This window comes from Doryrhamphus excisus, chromosome 1 (genome assembly GCF_030265055.1).
Source record: "Doryrhamphus excisus isolate RoL2022-K1 chromosome 1, RoL_Dexc_1.0, whole genome shotgun sequence".
In the NCBI taxonomy this organism is placed as follows: domain Eukaryota; kingdom Metazoa; phylum Chordata; class Actinopteri; order Syngnathiformes; family Syngnathidae; genus Doryrhamphus; species Doryrhamphus excisus.
In genome coordinates this window covers 28,838,297-28,860,927 of record NC_080466.1, presented here as the reverse complement: position 1 = coordinate 28,860,927, position 22,631 = coordinate 28,838,297, and the positions used below count along the sequence as shown (strand labels likewise).

The 22,631-nt window shown below is 42.4% G+C and overlaps 2 protein-coding genes across 3 annotated transcripts in view; both read left to right on the top strand.

Annotated features, from left to right (window-relative positions):
• The window catches only part of LOC131136925 (forkhead box protein N3-like), an 82,915-nt gene extending 72,813 nt beyond the window's left edge, over nucleotides 1-10,102 (top strand). Inside the window, exons 6-7 of one of the 2 annotated variants that reach the window (XM_058085546.1) lie at nucleotides 3,110-3,218; nucleotides 5,264-10,102. In XM_058085546.1, coding sequence (XP_057941529.1) covers nucleotides 3,110-3,218; nucleotides 5,264-5,819 — 665 coding nt within the window. In that variant the 3' untranslated portion in view covers nucleotides 5,820-10,102. The remainder of the gene's footprint in view (nucleotides 1-3,109; nucleotides 3,219-5,263) is intronic. The other variant, XM_058084695.1, reaches the window with a different exon arrangement.
• A 3,885-nt stretch (nucleotides 10,103-13,987) lies between these two features.
• On the top strand, nucleotides 13,988-21,734 carry gtf2a1 (general transcription factor IIA, 1). The gene is made up of 10 exons (XM_058088245.1): nucleotides 13,988-14,166; nucleotides 16,897-16,998; nucleotides 17,559-17,748; nucleotides 18,208-18,272; nucleotides 18,402-18,477; nucleotides 18,579-18,703; nucleotides 18,815-18,919; nucleotides 19,141-19,419; nucleotides 19,482-19,571; nucleotides 19,991-21,734. Exons 1-10 carry the CDS (start codon nucleotides 14,137-14,139, stop codon nucleotides 20,096-20,098), a joined length of 1,170 nt encoding a protein of 389 aa, XP_057944228.1. The 5' UTR covers nucleotides 13,988-14,136; the 3' UTR covers nucleotides 20,099-21,734.
• The last annotated feature ends 897 nt before the right edge of the window (nucleotides 21,735-22,631 follow it).

Genomic DNA, 22,631 nt, shown 5'->3' with positions numbered 1-22,631 from the left:
ACTAAGTATTTCAGTCTCCACCGTAGGATGTAGCCGGGGAATGGCGGCAAGCTTTGATCGTCGCTTTAATCAAACCGTAAACGTTAAGAATTTTGTTTTAAAGTCTTGGTATTGTCACACATTTTGAGCCAAGATTGGGGTTTTCCTTTTCAAATTACGAATGCCGGGTTTTAGGTTTTGAGTAATACCCTGACAAAACTACTACAATACCAATTATTACCCTATTTTCCAGAGTACAGGTCACATTGTAAGGGTTCACAAATATACAGGAAGTCAGCCATTTATTTTGACTCACTCGTCCTCAGGACTTTGACCTAATGAGTCCAAATCAAATTCACAGATACTAACCAGATGGACGATGACAAATTACTAAGTATTTTAGCCTCCACCATCGGATGTAGCCGGGGCATTTAATCAAACCGTAAACGTTAATAATTTGGTGATAAAGTCTTGGTATTGTCACACATTTTGAGCCAAGATTGGGGTTTTCCTTTTCAAACTACGAATGCCGGGTTTTAGGTTTTGAGTAATACCCTGACAAAACTACTATAATACCAATTAGTTTTCTCCGGGTACTTCCGGTTTCTCCCACATTCCAAAAACATGCTAGGTTAATTGGCGACTCCAAATTGTCCATAGGTATGAATGTGAGTGTGAATGGTTGTTTGTCTATATGTGCCCTGTGATTGGCTGGCCACCAGTCCAGGGTGTACCCAGCGTCTCGCCCCAAGACAGCTGGGATAGGCTCCAGCATCCCCCGCAAGGATGAGCGGTAGAAAATGAATTACTGACACCTAGTGACCAGTGCAGAATACTACATATCATTACATTATTTGGTATATGATATATGACAATGCAAGTTTTATTTTCACGCACTCCTGAGTCCACATGGCTGCCATAACTTTTTTTTTTTTAAATACAGTTCCTGCAGTGTTGAAGGGGCTGACGGCTTTAAGTCTCGTGTAGATCACATGTGGCATTGGATCAGGGGTGTTGGTAAACCAACACAGATTTTCAAAAGGTTTGGAAGTCCAAGCTTTTGTGGGTCACTCGAGGACAGTCAGGGATTTGTTCCAAAGCCATTCCATCATCCCGGCCTTGCGGTTGAGGGTGTCGGGCTGCTGCAAGGTGAACCTTTGTCCCATTTTGCAGGAAGTTTCTTCTTTCAGAGCTTGGCTATATTTGGCTGTCGTGATAATAGCCCCAAGACAATAGTTGGATGACAAGTGATTTTTTTTTCCAATATGGATTATAGATCCGACCAAGCACAGCAGGTGGTTCTTGTCATCGGCCTGTTTATTCTCATCACTTAGCTAAATTGTTTTATGGAGACTGGAGTTTTGTTTTTTTTTTTGTTAATTTAATTAGAATGGGGGTCGGGTTCCTCATCAGCCTGGTCACTAACTTTGAGTGGAAAGCTTTTTGCCTTTATTTATATTTTTACATTTCCCGACGACAAACCTCCTGAGTGAATTGAGTGGCCTCTTCCAATAGTCGACACATTGACACATTTCAGACTGTTAATCATCTTCAGTGGGATGGAGTTGGTGTGAATACAAAACAGCATCAGGAAATGCTGTAATATACGACTATGCAGGTGTCAAAATGGCGCTAATATAGTGTCTTATACTAATTCATAACCCGCAAGGCATGCTGGGCAACTTCATGTTCCCAGCATGCCTTGCGGGTTATAAAAAATACGCAATATGTTGGTTTAATTATAGCCATGAGGCTTTTATGGTAGTCAAGACTCTTACATTCTAATATACGATTTTATACCAATTCATAACCCGCAAGGCATGCTGGGTAACTTCACGTTCCCAGCATGCCTTATGACTATGTGGGTGTCAAAATAGCGCTAATATACTGTCTTATACTAATTCATAGCCCGAAAGGCATGCTGGGAACATGAAGTTACCCAGCATGCCTTGCGGGTAATAAAAAAGTATATATAAAGTGCAATATTTTGGTTGCACACAGTAATACTAACACGGTGGCTCGTTGACGTACCTTTTGCTTTAATTATAGGAATCAGGCTTTTATGGTAGTCAAGACTCTTACATGCTAATATACAATTTTATACTGATTCATAACCCGCAAGGCATGCTGGGAACCTGAAGTTACCCAGCATGCCTTGCGGGTTATAAAAAATATGCAATATGTTGGTTGTCGTGGTAGTCAAACTCTTACATGCTAATATACAATTTTATACTAATTCATAACCCGCAAAGCATGCTGGGAACATGAAGTTACCCAGCATGCCTTGCGGGTTATTAAAAAAATATAAATATAAAGTGCAGTATGTTGGTTGAACACAGTAATACTAACACCGTGGCTCGTTGACGTACTTATTGCTTTAATTAAAGCCATCAGGCTTTTATGGTAGTCAAGACTCTTACATTCTAAGATACGGTTTTATACTAATTCATAACCCGCAAGGCATTCTGGGTAACTTCATGTTCCCAGCAAGCCTTACGACTATGTGAGTGTCAAAATAGTGCTAATATACTTATACTAATTCATAGCCCGCAAGGCATGCTGGGAACATGAAGTTACCCAGCATGCCTTGCGGGTTATTAAAAAATATAAATATAAAGTGCAATATGTTGGTTGCACACAGTAATACTAACACGGTGGCTCGTTGACGTACCTTTTTGCTTTAATTATAGCCATCAGGCTTTTATGCTAGTCAAGTCGTAACATGACATGGCACCAACGCCAAAAATGAAAAGCCACAAGCAGAATAAACATGTCACTAACTGAATTAAAAATGGGCCATCTCGAGTTCCAGCAGCCTCCACACTTGGGACAGGCTGGATTTAGCCAAGCCCAGCGGTCGTTGGTAATTGAATGATTCACAGCGCCCTTAACTCATTTATGACGCTTTCCCGCTCAATTTAACCTTGCCTTGCTCATCAATAGAGCCCTGTTGGCCTCCTTAGATACGCAGCGGAGTCTCATTGAGCTGCTGTGAGCTCTTATCGCCATCTAATCGTGTTTCTGAGAAGCGACCGCTGTCTTTTTCCCTTCATCCTCTGCATTAATTAGAAATATTAGAGATTATGTGTTTGTCAAGGATGCTTACGTTGTGTTTGCTCTTGTCTTCTAGTTCCACGTGGGGTGATTCAAAATGGCGCCCGGGTAAGGAGCCAGGCACTCTTCCCTGTGATCAGACCTCTTCCTGTCAGTCCTGTGGGGAGCAGAACTTCTGCGATCAGGTGAGTCATTTTATTAGGTACGCCTTTTCCACAATGTTTGTTGGATCTTCAATTTGCTCATATTTGAAAACTATATACTTTCAAAAATAGTAGAAATATATACTGGGAGGTGTCCACATTTTCAGCTTGCCGCAGTGACAATTTTGTGACACCTTTGTTACGCTGAAAGCTCATCAGCTCCGACCTGGTCACTTATTGGCGCAGGGCGAAGCGCACCCTGCGCAGTGGTAAATTGGCTGACCGGCGCACAGTGACGGCAGCTTGCCAGAGTGACAATTTTGTGACACTTTTGGTGCGCTGAAAGCTCCTCAGCTCCTACCTGGTCACTTATTGCCGCAGGGCGAAGCGCACCCTGCGCAGTGGTAAATTGGCTGACAGGCGCACAGTGACGGCAGCTTGCCAGAGTGACAATTTTGTGACACCTTTGGTGTGCTGAAAGCTCATCAGCTCCGACCTGGTCTATACTTGGCGCAGGGCGAAGCGCACCCTGCGCAGTGGTAAATTGGCTGACAGGTGCACAGTGACGGCAGCTTGCCGCTGTGAAAATTTGGTGACACTTTTGGTGTGCTGAAAGCTGGTCAACTCCGACATGGTCACTTCTGGGCGCAGGCAAAGCGCACCCTGCGCAGTGGTAAATTGGCTGACAGGCGCACAGTGACGGCAGCTTGCCGCTGTGACAATTTGGTGACACTTTTGGTGTGCTGAAAGTTGGTCAACTCCGATATGGTCACTTGTTGGCGCAGGCGAAGCGCACCCTGCGCAGTGTTAAATTGGCTGACAGGCGCACAGTGATGGCAGCTTGGCGCTGTGACAATTTGGTGACACTTTTGGTGTGCTGAAAGCTCATCAGCTCCTTCCTGGTCACTTCTTGGCGCAGGCAAAGCGCACCCTGCACAGTGGTAAATTGACTGACAGGCGCACCGTGATGGCAGCTTGCCACAGTGGCAATATGGTGACACCTTTGTTGCGCTGAAAGCTGGTCAACTCTACATGGTCATTTCTTGGCGCAGGCGAAGCGCACCCTGAGCAGTGGTAAATTGGCTGACAGGCGCATAGTGACAGCAGTTTGCCACTGTGACAATTTGTTGACACCTTTGGTGCGCTGAAAGCTCATCAGCTCCTACCTGGTCACTTCTTGGTGCAGGTGAAGCGCACCCTATGCAGTGGTAAATTGGCTGACAGGCGCACAGTGCAGACATGTCACCAAAACCTCACATGCAGGTTTTTCAGAGTGTCAGGCACATTTCAATGCAACCAGCAACCACTATTTGATGTACTTTTTTTGTATTAATTAATTAACTGTTGTATTGTATTTCTGTGCTTCCCTCCATCCCCTCAGTTACCATCCAATCACTGTTAGTATGCAAATGAGCCAACTAATTACCTCTAAATTCAATAAATGGAATAAAGCGGCACAGTGACTGATGCACGGACGTTCTATAGTGCAATAAAAGCTGTGCATCTTCAAGTTATGGTTGTGAAGGTGTGGCTGATCTTAAATCAATCACAACATGCTTCACAATTGTTTTTACTGTGGTCAAAAGACTTGGCAACATGCTATCTCAGCCGTTATATAAGTCTCACACATTCATACGCACAAACAGGTTTATTAGCAGCAGAAGGCCCCCGTGATCCCAAGAACATTTGGGGGCATGCATGGACATGCACATGCATTATGACAGCATAACAGCATGATGGCCTGCACTGTACGATGAATTAAACATAGACATACACTCAGTAAAGGTTTTGCAGTGAATAACTGATCACCGAAGGGGTGCGTGTTTGTCTTATAAGTTATTAATATGCTAACTCTCTTATTCTGAAGGGAGGAAATGGCCAAGGGAAAAGGGCAGAGCGCTGAGGCATGTTTGTGATTTATTATTTTACACCGCTGTCCTTCAACGCCTTCGGAAGCAGAAACGAATGTTGTAGTCAAACCTGATTTGAGATGTTGGAATTGGATCCGGGGGTTTAGGGGGTGATGCAGCTATGAATCCAGCAGAGGGCACTGTCTCACAAAGTAAATTTTCCATGTCTCCATACAGGTCATCCCTCGGAGATTACCTAAACCGAGGTCAGGACAGCCCTTCCTGCTACTCCCCTCCTCCCTGCGGTGAGGACCTCCAGGAAGATCACACCTACAGCACCGCCAAATCCCCGACCAGGCTGGGGTCCTCCCAGGCGGCGGCCCCTTCCTCTCCGTTGGAGGACGACGACATCATCGCCGTGGAAATCCAATCCGACGTCAAACCCGAGCCTAGAGAGATCCCGCTGGATTCCCACGTCACGACCGCCTCCTACATTTCCCAGCAACCCCTTCGCGCACAGAGACGTACCTTGGTGACGGGACCCGGAACTCTGGCGGGAAGCAGCTTTGTGTGGACCAAAAATCGAGCGCGGGGCATCAGCGACACGCTTCCGCTGAAGAAACGGCGCGCCATGGCGACGGCGGTGGAGAAACCGCCGGAAAGCGACGACGAGGAGATGAAAGAGGCGGCCGGGTCGCTGCTACACCTGGCCGGGGTCAGAGCCTGCCTCAATAACATCACGAATCGCACCGCTAAGGGCCAGAAGGAGCAGAAAGAAGCCCTGAGAAACTAAAAAGACACGGAATCACGCGTTCACACGTTAGCACGCCGACATGCACACGACGAGTAGGTCAACAGGTAACACGGTTTAGTCTCAACGGACACTTCTCATCTCCCTCGATCTAACTTGCAGGGCATTAGGTGAATCCTACTTATTTGTGGCAATATCAAAAATCGATGTTTTCCTTACATGTTCAGCAACACTAATGGGTACTTCTCATGTGTCTTTTTTTTTCTTTTTTGTCGTTTTCAAAACAAAACAAAAAAAAAACAAAAAAAAAAGGGGATGAAAGCCATAGTAAAAGCATTAATTTGGACACGTCGGTCGGCAAAGAAACGAAGCACGGACGGGATGACATGATGGCTGTTTTGTCTTTGCGTATCTCTTTGTGCGCGTGAACCCGTAGCAATCTCGCAGTGATGGCGGCGCGAGCATCACTTTACATCCTTTTTACACGAGCACAAATGTGAGACTGTGCCAAAGAGAAGTGACCAGGTTGCTTCATGTAGCCAATAACGACAGACAGACAGCTGACAAAAAAAAAAAAAAAAAAATTAAAAAAAAAACCTGAAGGCTATGGTAGTAAAGCTTGACGAGTGTCAAAATAATTGTAATGTGATATATACTCATGCACTTAATATTATTTTTACGCCACTTCTAGTAAAGCGACATGGTTTATTTCAAGAGCACTCATAGTATTTAAGAGTAGATATATGAAAATTAAAAAAAAAAAAAAAATGTATCACCATAGAGATGGATAGCGTGCCGGGTGTGAGGCAATATCTCCTTCATTTTGTTGTTGTTGTTGTTGCATAATGTAAAACATCCCTGAACTTTTTACCCAGTACTTCCTGTCTACGGACCCCCCCGAGAAGACGTCTACACAAAGTTGTTTTACGGTTTATGTTGTTGTCCGTTTCCTACTTCCTACTCCTTACTCACTCGACCCCTCATAAAGATATAAGCAATTTGCTCCCACGCGGGCAACTCTGTAAAAAGTTAGAAAATATTTTATTTTTTTCCTTTCTTAATTGAAGCAATTTGACCTGCAGGACTTTTCTCAGTTATATTGCATGGGTGCTTGTAAATAAGATACAAAGCAAATCTTTTTTATTCAAAGAACATGTAAGATAAACGATGTATTTAGCATGAAGCATGACTTATTTTCATATAAACCTTGATCCTAGAGGAAAGAAAAAAAAAGTTTTGCCGCCAATTCTTATACCCGTGACTATATTGGATTTTTATTTCTTTTTATTTTTGCTTTTTTGTGTTTTTTTTTTTTGTTGTTTATTTGAATCCTTTTCAGGGTTCTTGAAAGACACGCCTTCAGGGAGCGAGGTTTTCTCGCTCCTAGTAGGCCATCTCTTAGGGGTTCTGTCTTCTTCTGCTCGTACAGTGGTTGAGGTGATCAGTGTTATTCCACAACACATCTGTAATGTGTGTGTGTGTGTGTGTATACCCAGGAACACACTGTTTAACATTGTGCCTGCCCCTCAGTACCTCTGTTGTCATGTCACGGACCTTCTTTATTTAACACAACAGTATTGTTTATTTCTCCTCCTGTGTGTGTGTGTGTGTGTGTTGGCATCAGCATCATTCAGTGTAAATGTACCAAACAACTTTAAGTTGGTGAAACAACTTAGAACAATATATGCCCACATGAAAAAGAATCGTTCAGGATGGATTTAAACGAAGTAGAAAACACAAAAAAAGTACACTTAAGCCCAAAACGACTCGTATCCTGTACAAAAAGAAACATATTTCTCATATATTTTTTATTTATTATTCATGGGAAGGGTCTGGTTTTAGAGCTGTAATGATTAATTAAGGATTAATCGATGATGCAATTAATCGACAACTATTTTGGTTGGTTCAGCCTCTCAAATGTGACTTTTTTTTTTAAATTTCCTGAGTCAAAATCAGCTTTGACTTTTTAACGGTAATTGACATTTTTGTGACGACAACCACTGCAGGGATGTGAGCTTCGAGTGTGCATGAGAATATTCCCGCTCAAAGTAAGAAAAATTACTCTAGGGAGGGAAAAGTCCAATTTCATTCATTCATTTTCTACCGCTTTTCCTCAGGGGGGTGCTGGAGCCTATCCCAGCTGTCTTCGGGCGAGAGGCGGGGTACACCCTGGACTGGTGGCCAGCCAGCCAATCACAGGGCACATATAGACAAACAACCATTCACACTAATATTCATACCTATGGACAATTTGGAGTCGCTAATTAACCTAGCATGTTTTTGGAATGTGGGAGGAAACCGGAGTACCCGGAGTACACGGGGAGAACATGCAGAGATGGCCGAGGGTGGAATTGAACCCCGGTCTCCTAGCTGTGAGGTCTGCGCGCTAACCACTCGACCGCCGTGAAAACCGCAGAAAAGTCCAATTTTACATTTTTAAAGTGATTGCGACGAAGAAGCGGTAATTAAAAATGTCTTTTTTTTCTGATTAATCACAAAAATAATCGACCGATTAATCGATTATTAAAGTAATCACAGCCCGAGATGGCACACATGTATCATTGGTGGCCCGCCACTGATAAATTTGGACCGCCACAAAAAAGATACGATGCTGGCTCTTAAACACATTATAATGGGACTTTTAGCTAACTCCGCAAAAGTCGATGGTAGTCGATTACATCTTTGCCGGAGACGAAGAAAACAAAGTGCCATCACTCTTTAAGTTTTGCTTAAGTTAGCTTAGCAGGTAAAAAAAATATATTTTCTTAATTTTTTTCAAGCTGCCGTGCCTCCAGTTAACCTTACACTTAAAAAACAGCTGCTCAAGATTATGCTTGAAGTTACCATGACCCTTTAGAAGGCTTCCTTATAATGTTTTGGCGTGATTATTGCCCTCGATTTAAAGAAATAAAATAATAATAATAATAATGAAATTCCTATATCGGCGGGAATATGAATTATTTTGGGCTTAACTGGATTTTCTGATGGCTTCCTTGGAAATTAGGGATGGGCATTTGCCGCAAATTCCAACCATCGATTATGGTCAGCATGAAATCGATTGGTTAAATCTAAAAACAAAGAATCTCTATTTGAATGTTCTTAACTCCTGCTTCCTCACCATTGTCGTTGTCATTTTCGAACGTTCTAAAATTCCCACGGCTGTGCTCATGTTTTGTTTTTTTTCCACGAATCAATCAATTACTATGCCCATCCCGAATTTGCCGCATCCAACACAAGTACTTTGCTAAGCTACGGCGGCGCTAGCTTTGATGGCGCTATCTCTTCCAGCTACGAATGAAAGAACCATTTAACCGGCGTTTGCTGACTTTCTTTCATTCCGAAGCGATTTTTGATATTGTGCCACCGCTTGTGCTTTGGCTTTGAACGCCAGACGATTGTGTCGGGAGGGGGGGGGGCGTGAACTGCACGTGCGGCAGGGTAGCAGCTAAGCGACGTTAAAGCCAAGTGTTCAAACGCATGTCCCATCCACACCGGTGCCACCTGTAGCATGCATCGCTGGCTTCCTGTCATTTTTTCCCGACGCTATCCATGCTGACATTAAAAAAAAAAAAAAAAAAAAAAGTCGGAGTTGGTTTTCTTGTTCCCTGTCCCTCGTGTGATATCTGTGTAACAATGGAATGTCGGGATAGGTTGTTAAAAAAAAAAACAAAAACAAAACAACGACTTCCTGTGTTTCATTTGCATTCAGCAAGTAAAGCGAGTATACTTCACTGCCTGACGATACCCGAAAAACAAGTGTTTCTTTTCAAAGCTGCCAAGCAAACAGCAAAATGCTATAAATGCTAAAATGCTAAACAAAAAAAAAAAACAACAAAAAGTTGCCATTTTTGTGTTTTCTCCTCTCGGGCGAACTAGTCTACGATACTGCCATTATTTTTGCTGATTGTCTCTGCTGAGTATCGGAAAGCCATAGGTTAGTGATGTCAAAAATGCAAAACTGTTATTGATCTGTGAGATGTGATGCAGAGTACAACCCGGGTGTGTTGGTTTTTTCCGTAAATGTTCAACCCCCTCCCAACGCCCCCCGCTTCCCCCCTTTCTTCCTTATTGTGCAATCATATTGCCAAAGAATGAGTTCAAGACCTGTTCCATCACTACATGTAAATATCAACGTTGTCCAATAGCGTGGCAAAAAATATATATATAAATGTTGTTTTATTTTGTTTTTCCATTTTCTGAGAAACTGCAATGATGTTTATGTGATGTATTGTCTTCCAGTTGGTTGCAATAATAAAAAAAAAATCCAAGTTGCAGAAGAGTATTTTTTTTTTTTTACGTCCCCGTCACCTTTCAGCGTTCACGTACAGGGAAATTCGGGATATTTTTCATGCCGAAAATGCATTTTATTAATTGTAAATGTGTAATAATGCAGGGCAAATTTCAGCATTGCTAAAATGATTTTAAATTAGAAAAGTGCAATGCAATTTGCTGTGACACCAAGTGTCACCAATAAGGTGCCTTGTGGAATGCAGTGGCTCAAACTGCCTCCCAACTGGCTCGTGGTGGCCCGTAACTCAAAAAATTGAGTTTGGCGGCAAGAAAATTTCAAAATGTTTAAAATCTTTGTTGCATCACTTGCATCAAGCAATTGACGCGACGTGTCCACCAATTGGAACCAAATGTCACAAACAATTATTATTGTTTGGAATAAAAATATTGGAATCCACTGGAATGTAATGGCACGAGCTAAGTTGCGCCAATGATGCTAGGAGTTCACTGGGCCGGCGCCAGTTGGCGCCAAAGATTGTGATTGGCGCGTAGTAGCTTGCTGTGGCGCCAAATTAATGTTCGCTCAGCATGTTGCCATGTTGCCGTTATTCGGTGCTTCTCATAATCACATAATCTTTGGCGCAAACTGGCACCAACTGGCGCTGGCCCAGTGGACTCCTGTCATCATTGCTGCAACTTTGCTCGCGCCATTACATTCCACTGTATTCCAACAGGTGGATTGTTTGCGACATTTAGTTCCACTTGGTGGATGAAGATTTTAAACATTTTGAAATTTTCTTGCCGCCAAACTCAATTTTTGCCGCTGTTACGAGCCAGTTGGGAGGCAGTTTGAGCCACTGCACGCCACTAGACACCATATTGGTGACACTCGGTGTCACAGCAAATTGCATTGGCGTGAACTGGCACCAACTGACGCCGGCCCAGTGGACTCTTAGCATCATTGGCGCAACTTGGCTCGCGCCATTACATTCCACTGGATTCCAATAGGTGGATTTTTTGCGACATTTGGTTCCACTAGGTGGACATATCGCACCAATTGCTTGATGCAAGTGATGCAACAAAGATTTTAAACATTTTGAAATTTTCCTGCCGCCAAACTCAATTTTTACCGCCATTACGGGCCACCACGAGCCAGTTGGGAGGCAGTTTGAGCCACTGCATGCCACAAGGCACCTTATTGGTGACACTTGGTGTCACAGCAAATCGCATTGGCGTGTGACATGTGTGTGACACATTAATGTATTAATGTGTCACACTGACGCCGGCCCAGTGGTCTCCTAGCATTAACCTCGGGACTTTGACTAGGCCACACCAAAGTCTTCATTTTGTTTTTTCTCCAGCCAATCACAGGTGGACTTGCTGGTGTGTTTTGGATCATCGTCCTGCTGAAGAACCCAAGTTGCTTCCAGCTTGAGGTCACCAACAGATGGCCGGATATTCTCCTTCAGGATTTTTTGGTAGGATAATTCATGGTTCCATTTATCACAGCAAGTCTTCCAGGTCCTGAGGCAGCAAAACTACCCCAGACCATCACACTACCACCACCGTATTTTACTGTTGCTATGATGTTGTGGGATATTTTTGGTAGACAGCAGAATTCATGGTTCCACTTATCACAGCAAGTCTTCCGGGTCCTGAAGCAGCAAAACAACCCCAAACCATCACACTACCGCCGCCATATTTTACTATTTGTATGATGTTGTGTGATATTTTTGGTAGACAGCAGAATTCATGGTTCCATTTATCACATCAAGTCTTCCAGGTCCTGAAGCAGCAAAACTACCCCAGAACATCACACTACCACCACCGTATTTTACTGTTGGTTCTTCTGAAATGCGGTGTTACTTTTTCACCAGATGTAATGGGACACACACCTTCTAAAAAGTTCAACTTTTGTCTCATAAAGACCAAAGATCTTGGGGATCATCAAGATGTTTTCTGGTAAAATTTAAACGGGTCTGGAAGTCTGACGTTTTTTGCTCAGTGTCTTACTTACGGTGGAGCCATGGTGACCATATGGGTTTGATATCATAGTAGCATGCCGCTAAATCGATATATTCAAGTTATCAAGGGTATCATGAGAAGATTTAAATGTAAAATATGTGTATTGACTGCTTGACCGCTTCAGCCCCCCCCCCCCCCCCGAGCATTTGGACTTCAGAGGTTCAACTGCATATAGCATTTTCCGAAAGGCAACACCAGCTTGCCTGGCTCCCCTTTAGTTCACCCTGCAACGGACACCATCAGCCTCCATAAGCTATGTGAAAGCGGAGCCTCCTTGATGTTCTCTCAAGGCTGACCCCAATAATTAACCTCACATACTCCCATCAACGGCGGTCTTATCAGAACTCTGCCTCTTCTGACAGTTAATTATTCATTTACTTCCTCTAATCATGCAAGTTCAATACTTACGATTAAAAGTCAAAACTTAGCTCTTAAGTGTAGGAGGGGGGTGTGGGGGGGGGGGGGGGGGGCAAAGAGTCCTTCGATGTGAGGGCGGCGGGGGGGTGGGGGTGCCATTCCGGAGTCGTCGTGTCAGTGGAAGTCCATTCATAATTGAAGCTGAGACTGGCTTAATCTCGATCCAGTGGCTCTAGTGTGTGTGCTGCACGCTCCCACCATCAACACAACTGGAGCTTGCAGTTTCTCTGTTGCTATGCAACTAAAGCAAGAAGGAGGGAGGGGAAGTGTGTGTGTGTGTGTGTGGGGGGGGGGGTAGCATTCACGAGATCTTTAGAGGGCATCATCAGTTGCTAAGAGTGGGACTCCATTGTATGAACAAGCGCTCTTTGAGATCTTCAAATGAGGCTTAAATGTCATCTTTTGACAGGCCGCACGATGGACTAGTGTGTGCCCTTGCAGAGTTTGAATCCGAAACATCTCTGTATAGACTTTGCATAGGTTTTACACAGTCCAAAAGCATGCATATTTGGTTAAATTGAGACTATAATTGAGAATATTTATTCAAGTATTGATTATTCCAAACTTTTTCCTTGTCTGTGAAGCAAACACTTTGTGTGTGGGACTATTTGAAGAGCAGCAGAAGCAGAGTGACTTGTATGTTCCTGTATACATCATCCGTAGCCACACAATGACCACAAGAGGCAAGTTTCCATGGAGACAGAAGTGGAGCTAACATTCTCTTCTTGTCAGCTCTCATTTATTGCAAAAAGCGGGGATCGTTAGAGGAAAGATCAGGACAAGTGAATGTGAATGATGAAATGGAATGAGGCTCACACCTCCCCGTTGTGTGTGTGTGTGTGAGAGAGAAATAGTTTGGTCCTAAAGTGACTGGATTGTGCACTGTGTGTGTGTTTTTTTTGTTTAGAGTGGACATAAAGACGACAGTGCAGTAGTGCTACCGCGAGGTGGCAGCACCCTCTTGTGGCACTCATATGTCACTACATCAAAAAGGTCAAGTACAGCGTAATACATTGACACTGCCACCAATGCTAATAGTATACAGTAAAATTCGTATTAATATGATAAAAATAACATAACATAATTGGAAAATTACATTCATTTGTCACTGAGTGTACAGGTGGTGCACCCATTTGAGGGTTGATGCCTGACAAAGTACAATCCACTTCTCCAGGTTGAGGCCTGCAGACACAGCTAACAACCAATACGTGAACTCAAAATACTTTTTAAAAAACAGTAAAAAATGGGAACGATAAAGCAAAATGTCATAATTTAAAGATATAAAAAGTTTAACTGTTGAATAACTAACAAATGTGAGTCTTAAAATACATATCCAATGGGGTTTTTAGCCTGGTTTGAATGTTACAATTGAACTTCATTTCCCACCATGCCAAAAATACAGCCGTTTCCCTTTGAAATCTCGCGAGACTTCCGCTTTGACCCTGCCCTATGTCTCGCGCACTCGCAGCTCCTTCGCTCAGTATATAAAGCAGAACAACGGCGGACGGAGGACGGCTGGGGATTCGCAGCCAGGGATTGTAAATAAGACCGCCAAAAACTGTTTTATTTACAAAAGTGATGCCGGCTGTTTTAATGTACCGTTCCCAGTTGTTTTAACAGTTTTTTGTTCTTTTTGGCTCTTTATTTCTCGCCCATTTCCGTGTGGTTTTTTTACACTACGCGTATAATGGCGAGCTCGGCTAACTCGAACCCAGTGGTAAGGATCAATCTCAAGGATTGTCAACGTGGGGGGAAATGGGGGTTAAAGTTGTCTAAAACATGTTTTGATGTTAATTCAATCACATTAATCATTGCCTTTGCAATACAGGAACACAATTAAAATAGCTTCAATCGACAGGACATTTGAATCAGGCTTCTCGTCTTGTCATTCTTATTGAGAACAGCAGGTAGACATAACTTTAAAATAGGTGAGGAAAAGGTGCATTGCCACATTTTTAATACACACTCCAAACTGGTGTCGAGTTTCGATAGTTGTAACGTTTGTAACGTTCCTGGTATGAATTCACCCGTGTTGTGCTTGATGTTATGTCGTTTTGAATGCGTTTATGTCGACAGTTGGGACACGAGGTGAGCGGCGATACGAGGAAAATGGCCGACATTACGTGCGTTATTTGTTTAAATGTACGCAAAGCACAATGTAAGATTCTTTGTGATGGAATAAAGTAGGTAAAAGTCGCGAGGGGGGGCAACGTTCACTATACTGCATCATCATTGTCCACCATTCCACGACGTGAAGACAACAAACCCGCCAAAAAACCCCACTTCCAACCCCATCTTGGAAAAAAAACAGTATACATACTCCCCATCGATAATAATTCCAGTCAACCTAGTTCAAAATGACTAAATATACGATAACAGACAACACACTTATTAAACGTGGAATTTGCGAGCCGCTCCGTAAAATGGCCTCCACGTCTCCCTTCCTCTCGAGCTCCACTTCTGGTCCTCCTCCCGCTCGGCTGCCTGGTTTTATACCGCCATCTTGGCTCTCTAATATAGACTGGCCGGGGATGGGAAGGTGCTTCTCGACGCTACGTCACTGGCTCCGCTTATAAACACCAGGGTGCTTTAAATAGTGGAGGAGCAGCCCGGGCCGAGGGGGAGGGAAAGGAGAGAGCCGAGGTCTGTGTCGCGGGCATCGGGACAAAGCCACGCGGCGTCTCCTTGTGTCGCCTCGGTTGTACTCGTCTTGTTTTAACGCTTTTGTTCAGCGAAAGCCATCGTCCGTAGTGTCTTTAAAAGTATGGGTATCTGTAAAATCAGAACGTAGTTAATTATAATTTATGTTTGTTGCTGACAAGTATTCATTATGCTGTGGGTGGAGCGGCTACATAATGCATGGCCATCTATTGTCATATTGACGTGTGGTACAATAGTTTGTTTATCATTGTGGTTGGAGTTTACAGTGGTGTACAACTGTGCTCATTATCTTTTTGGCCCTGGTGCAAAACAATGATGACCAAAAGCGTGATGTACAGTGCTTTATCACCAAGCTACATCCGCAGCATGTTTGAATTAAGCAAGCATAGATGAATTTTTATTTTAATTAAGTTTTGCCAATGTAACTAACTCATACAGGTTAGTACTCTTATGCATGGCATTAACATTAACATGGCTGATTAAATCTCTACTTTAGTTCATTAAGCTGCAGTAAAGGGTCCCTGACATGTGTAAACATTTTAATATTGTTTGTAATTATGTTCTATTTTGCTAGATTTCTGATAGCCGAGGGTAAATTCCCAAAAATGATTTATAGTTCAAGGCGCCAGCCATGACAAACTAGCTCAGCCTCATGTCCGGAAGTGACATCACCAGGATAACACCTCTCAGATAAAGTATTTGTCGAAATTGTCTTTGAAATAGTAGTCATGCCAAAATATCGTGTTGCTGCTGGATGTTCACAATTGCTGAGTGCTACTGTTTTTTTCTTTCCTAAAGAAAAAGGATGCTGTTCCACGGGTACATAGCCAAAAAAAAGTCAATGAATATCAACCACGTCTTATTTACAAAATGTCTTCCAAACACTATTCTATGATAGCAACATGGCTGCAAAGCATTATACATGTTATATAAACTTTTGTTGACAGCCACATGTTTACTATAGGGGGTGGGCACTGTGGCGGCCGACATTCACTGATTTAAACAAATAATAATAATAATATACTTCAATAATAATTGAAGTATAACCAACTCGAGTGTAACTTACACGTATTATTCTGTGTTTTGAAAGCGACCAATGTCCATCCCCATGTATTTAGTATTAAGTCCGTGTTCTGCAAGTTCCATCTTTGGTCTCCGAATGTTTCTTTGTCCTCAAAAACTTTTGATACATTATTGGAAAAGTAACTATAATCAGAGAAAATATCCTCTGTCTCACCATGTTTGTTTACCTGAGCCATAGCACCTAGATGGCATTATTTGTGGAAATGAGTCTGAAGTGCAACAGCAATTTCGTCATGGCTGGGGCCATGCACTATAAATGGCATCTTTGCTAATTTACAATTTGTTAAAACATGAACATCACAGACAATATATAAGCAAAGTTGATTAGGGACACTAACATAATTGTTTCAACACCAAGTCTGCCATTGACACACATGGAAAAGATGGGGTAGGTTTTATTAAGTGGAGTGACTTGTAGATCTGAGGTGTCGAAAGTTTTTTTTTTTTTTTCCCCACTGAGGGCCACATACTGAAGAATTAAAGTATGCAAGGGCTACTTTTATTATTTTGAAAGCAAACGTGTAGATATGCTAAGAACAAAATAACATTTTGCTCATATTAGAAGTTTATTTTTGTAAAATAGCGTCTTGTGTCTTTATTATAGTAAAATTACAGCTGTTTTTATCTATAATTTTCAAACAATTTCAATGTTTTCTTTTCAGTTTTCTTATATTTTGCCGTTTTTTCTTTTGCTTCCTTGTAGCCTAAACTGTACAAGACTGTGATTGAGGATGTGATAAACGAGGTCCGAGAGTTGTTCCTCGATGAGGGAGTGGATGAACAAGTCCTTCTGGAGCTGAAAACGGTAAACTATTGTATTTTCACTGCATGCTGTAACGGGTATTAGATATTACTTGAGATGGGCGGGTGAAGTGCCATGAAGCTTTGAGGCCTTCCTTCAAATTGTACCGGAACAGATTCGGACAGCAGCCAGTCCATTTCAAACCATCAGTGTGCGCTGTGACGTGTGAAGTTTCAAACATAATCGGTCACATGATATTTGCAGCTTGATACAAGCGCTGACGCACTATTTTGAAGCAGAGTGTTTCAGGAAGTCTGACACAAGGTAATTTGACCACGTCAAGATATTACTACTAAACTACACTGGACCAGCTGCTTGTTTAGACTGATACATGCTTGCATGTTCAGTCTCATAGTGTCCAATAAGGTTGGTTGCTAGTGTTTTTTTGTTTTGTTTTGTTTTTAACCAAGACATTTTATATTTCAAACAAACAATGCGGTTAATTCTGAGCTGACAGGCCATTATAAATGAATGTATGGGAAAACACTGGAATTGTATCAAATATTAACAAAGAACACAGCCATAAACTATATTTAGTCAACACACTGTATTGTGTGTTGCAGCTATGGGAAAGCAAACTTTTGCAGTCCAAGGCGGTAGACGGCTTCCACTCGGAGGACCAGGCTGCCCTGCAGGCCGCTCAGCAACAGCAGCAGCAACACCAACAGCAGCAACAGCAAGTCCAACAAGTCCAGCAGGTTTCCCAGCCTGCACAGACCCAGCAAGTCATCCTGTCTCCCCAGCAGCAGCAAGGTTGGTTTATAAGAATTAGGGCTGGTTTGAGTCCTTAAGTGACTCTGTAGCCCGCAGATGGCACTGATTTTCTTTCTTTCCATGTCATACTGTGCGGAGTACTATGAAAAATACATAAAGTGTAGATTAAACCTAGTTTGTCACTTAGCACCTAATGTTGTGAGTGATACCGTTCTTGAATTGGCCAGTATCTTTTGTTTATTTAGCTCTAGAAAGTCTGACTGGCAACAACTATATAGGCAAACATGCAACGTAACCTGAAAAAAAAATGTTGATCTCTGTACAGTAACTGTCTGCTATAATTAGTTTTTGCCAGTCATGAAAGTTTCATTTTTATTTTAAACAAATGAAAGTTGTTGTGTCTTACCTAAATGATTGGCAACGAGTGCCAGCAAAATTCCATGTTTTTAATAGAATGTTCTGTGTTGCATTGGATAATGGTATAGTTTCTCTCTGCAGCCCCCCAGCAGCAAGTTCTTGTTCCAGATTCCAAGATCCTACAGCACATGACTGCAACGGGGATGGTAAGTGAACAGTTCAAAGTATTTTGCACACAGGTGACTTTTTGTCCCCTCCGATCTATCAATTGCTCAAACAGGATGTTCTGCCATGATTTTTGTGCATGTGATATTCATGATTGTTTGGTCCTCTAGAGTGCAGCAGCTACACAAGCGGCGCTTGCTCTGCCCACAGGGGTCACACCGTATCCCCAGCTCATCACCAGCTCAGGTACGTCCCATACTTTGCCTAGTGTGCTACTAAATACTACTACTGTGCTACTAATGGAATTCATCATGAATCATACCTATTTTGGTTTTGTGGTTCTTTAGGTCAGTTCCTGCAGGTTGTCCGTGCGCCTAACGGGGCTCAGTACATAATTCAGCAGCCTCAGCAGCCCATCCTCTTGCAGCAGCAGATGCAACCAGGCTCTGTGCAGGCCCCAGTCATCCAGCAGGTATGTTTGCAAGCACAACAGCAACTACGTTGCCCTCTGACTCCAGAATGCTGCTTCAAGATTGTTTGTTTATTCTGAGAAGCCAACTTGTTTGCCATGCACCATGTCCAGGTCCTGGCTCCTCTACAAGGAGGCCTGTCTCAACAAACTGGAGTCATCATCCAACAGCCACAGATCGTCTTAGCTCCTGGAAACAAAGTCCCAGGCAACACACAGGTTAGGACACTCTTCCATCACATTTCAGGTTCTGTTTTTTAATGTCTTTGCCATTGGGACATTATATATGCAATATAGTTTAATGCTTCACTGGAGAGTTTGAGGGGGAGCAGCAAGCCTCTGTAGCTTAACAAAGTTGCACGGGACCTCAACACACTTTTGTAGGCTTTTGTAACAGAAACTCAATGGCGCTCATTCTCATTTTACACTTTTCCTCTCAGGTGATGCAGGCCGCTGCAATGGCGCCCCAGACTGGTCAGGCAGCGGCTGCAGCTCAGGTCCAGCAAGTCCAGCAGGCTCAGGGCGCAGCAGCACCACAGGCCCAAGTGCAGCCACAGCAGGCGGGTCAACCCCAGGCTCAGCAGCCGCCCATAATGCTGCAAGTGGACGGGGCCGGAGACACGTCCTCGGATGAAGATGAGGACGAAGAAGAGGAGTATGATGAAGATGAGGAGGAGGAGAAAGACAAGGACGGGGGAGAAGATGGCCAGGTGGAGGAGGTGAGAGAAACGCGATTATTTTAATCATTGATTGCCATTGATGGCCAATGTTTGCTTGCTAGGAGCCACTGAACAGCGGCGATGATGTCAGTGACGAGGAGGGCCAGGAGCTGTTTGACACAGAGAATGTAGTAGTGTGCCAGTATGACAAGGTGAGACATCTCTGCATTGCTAGCTCTCTTCACTGATGATGCATTCCAAAATATATACCTTAGTGCCATAGCAGACAGAAAATGATTGGAACCAGACCGAAAAGCTATAGTTTTGGTGCTAATAGTGGCACCAAAGTTTTGCCTTATTTTTCAGTTGGCATACAATATGGTATGCATTTTCACACTTTATTAATCCAGTGCAAATCACAAACCATCCGTGCTAGCTGCAATATTAGCTTACTTACTGGTGGAAACAGGACACAGAAGTCGGCGTGGTCACCTTGTTGATGACGCCAACGAAATATGTAAAAAAAAAAAAAAAGGCATTTCTTTCCTTTGTTGAAGTGTCCTTTGGGTCACTGTTTAGGCACCAGCATGTTTCAAACAATACCCAACCCTACACTTTGCTTCCCCCTCAGATTCACAGAAGTAAGAACAAATGGAAATTCCATCTAAAAGACGGCATCATGAATCTGAACGGGAGAGACTATGTCTTCTCCAAAGCCATCGGGGACGCCGAATGGTAAGGACGACAAAAAAAAGCCAAGCAACAGGAGCAGGGTCTCTGTTACTCCTCCAGTCCAGTTAACAGACAATATCAATATCCTTCCATATCCTGTGACTGGATTTGATTTTCGGGACACGTCGGGAGTCCTAAGAGAACTCTGACAACCCCCAAAAAGGACTGTGAGGGTATCGTATACAACCTGGGTCTTGCCGATAGCACTCGGCGAGCCAGCCTTGCAGGATGAGAAAACCGACAGCGAAAGGGAAAGCCTGCCCTTATTTTTTATTTTTTTTGTTTCTCGGTTTCGATCCCGAGTTGTTTCCCACATTTCACACCATGCAGGCGTTGAGAGGACCAGAGTGACCACGACCTACTTCCAGGCTAAAGGTCATTAATTCGAAACTTGTCACGCACTGTAGACAGTAGACAGGTTCAACTCGTCTACGTTCGAGTCCAAACTTATGATTGCTGCCTTCACTTCTGCCAGAATCAACTTTTTGTTTTTTGTTCTGGTGTCTCAAGTTTTGGAAAATGGTGCTCCGGAGCGTTTTATGTACTTTTAAACGTTTTCTTTTAAATTGAAGGGTTCTAACAAAGAAGTTTAAAAAAATGACTTAAATCTCAACACTAATTTATAATTCTGTAAAGGCATTTTTTTTTTCCAAAATGATTCTGCAACTATTCCTTCTTTCCCGACGCCAGTTTGTCTGTAGCCCCGGTCCAGTCAGCAATTTGGAATGAAGAATGAACAAATTTTGTGTGAAATGTAATTTTTGGCATCTGTCATTTTATCAATGTGTGTGCGCTTAAAGCAGTTAAGTTAATTAATACCCACTGTGTGTGTGTGTGTGTGTGTGTGTGTGTGTGTGTGTGAGAGAGCGAGAGTTCACCATTTGTTGATTGCACCACTGAGCATCACCCCCCCCCCAAAAAAAAAAATTGAAGCTTTTTTTGTATTTATTCATGAAAGTTATTTGTGATGTACTTTTTTCGAGTCACACCAAACTGTGCTCTTACAATCAAAATAAGTGTTCCTTTTTTGTGTTGGCTGAACAAAGCTGTGTAACATTGTTCCAAATCATCTTGCGTATTTTAGTCTGGGCTTTTAAACAAGGATGTTTTCTAGGTGAGAAGGAAAGCAGTGTGTGTTTCTCCACATGTTTTAGTGCCCCAGTTGCAGAAATTTGAAATAAATTATGATTTTTTTGGGGGGGGGCTGGAGCTGCTGTGTCCACTGGCTAGTTGGTGTGCTACTCATATTTTTATACAATGAATACAACCTTTAAAGTAAAATGTGATTTAACATGTTTTTATTTCACTTGATGTTTTTTCTGAATTTCAAGTTGAAGCTGTTCATGCCCGCAAAAGCGCCCCTCAGCCAAAATCAATGTCATGTCATTGAAGTAGATTGATCCCAGGATGACTCCAGTAGCTGTGTGTGGATTATGGCTCATAAAAGAGATCATAGTTGTTCCACATACTTCAATGTTTGTGCCTTTTTTTTTTTTTTTTTTGCTTTTTCTTGTATTCCCACAAAACGAGGGTGATCTTTCAAAGAGGATGTTTATGAGAAATGTTTTCTCTTTTGCTCTGTCGTCACTTCTAATCGCTGTTGAGATCATTTATTGTTCAATAAATCTTTTTTATAAATTAAATTTGCAACCAAACGTGGACGCTTGTACTGTGAATGCCTTTACAATTTGGTTTTATTATCTTTTGTTCATTTTTTACCACTTTCTCCCCTGGTCAATCACACATCTGATTAGGAAAAACATGGCTTTTGACCAATGTAAACAGGAATAAATTAAATCTGAATTTTTGGATACGTTGTATATAGCACTTCAAATGTTCATCTACAATGGATTTGGACAATTGAGAATATATACAATACATATAAAAAGAAAATATGGTTGCAAATTTGTCAATGGAAACGCCATGTTTTTTATTTTACAGATTTTTGCAGAAAACTCATTTATACAGTCACTTATACAACTTAATTCTGTTAATTTGCAAAAGTAATTGTTCTTTCTTTCTTCATCCAGTAGATGTCAGTGTTGTCTTTGTTTTAAGTTTTTTAATTTGTCTTTTAACTTTTTTAGTTTACTTTTCACTTTTTTCATTAATTATGTTTTGTTGTCTTTATTACCCCATGGTTACTGCCATTATCTAAATAATTTTGGTAGTTTTATATGGCAACACCCATCCATACATGCGTCACCTCATACTGAATGTGGCTCATTCATGTGCTGCATGGAATTTAACCAACGTTTTACAGTCCAAACCAGATCTGAAATGACTTTCGCAGGTAAGACTGAAAAGCCCCCCCAAAATTTCCCCAAATATATGAATGTGTGAATGGGTAAATAAAAGGCTTAAATTAACTTTTGGTCCATTTACCTGTATCCAATATGGCGGCCACGCCAACCTGCTTGATCAGGCGTCTGGCATGGCGCTATCTAGTGGGCACCATCCGTAAGCAGCGGGCAATTAGTATAAACGTCATTTTGACAGTAACTACTTGAGTAACCCTTGGCAACACATAATCTAAAAGT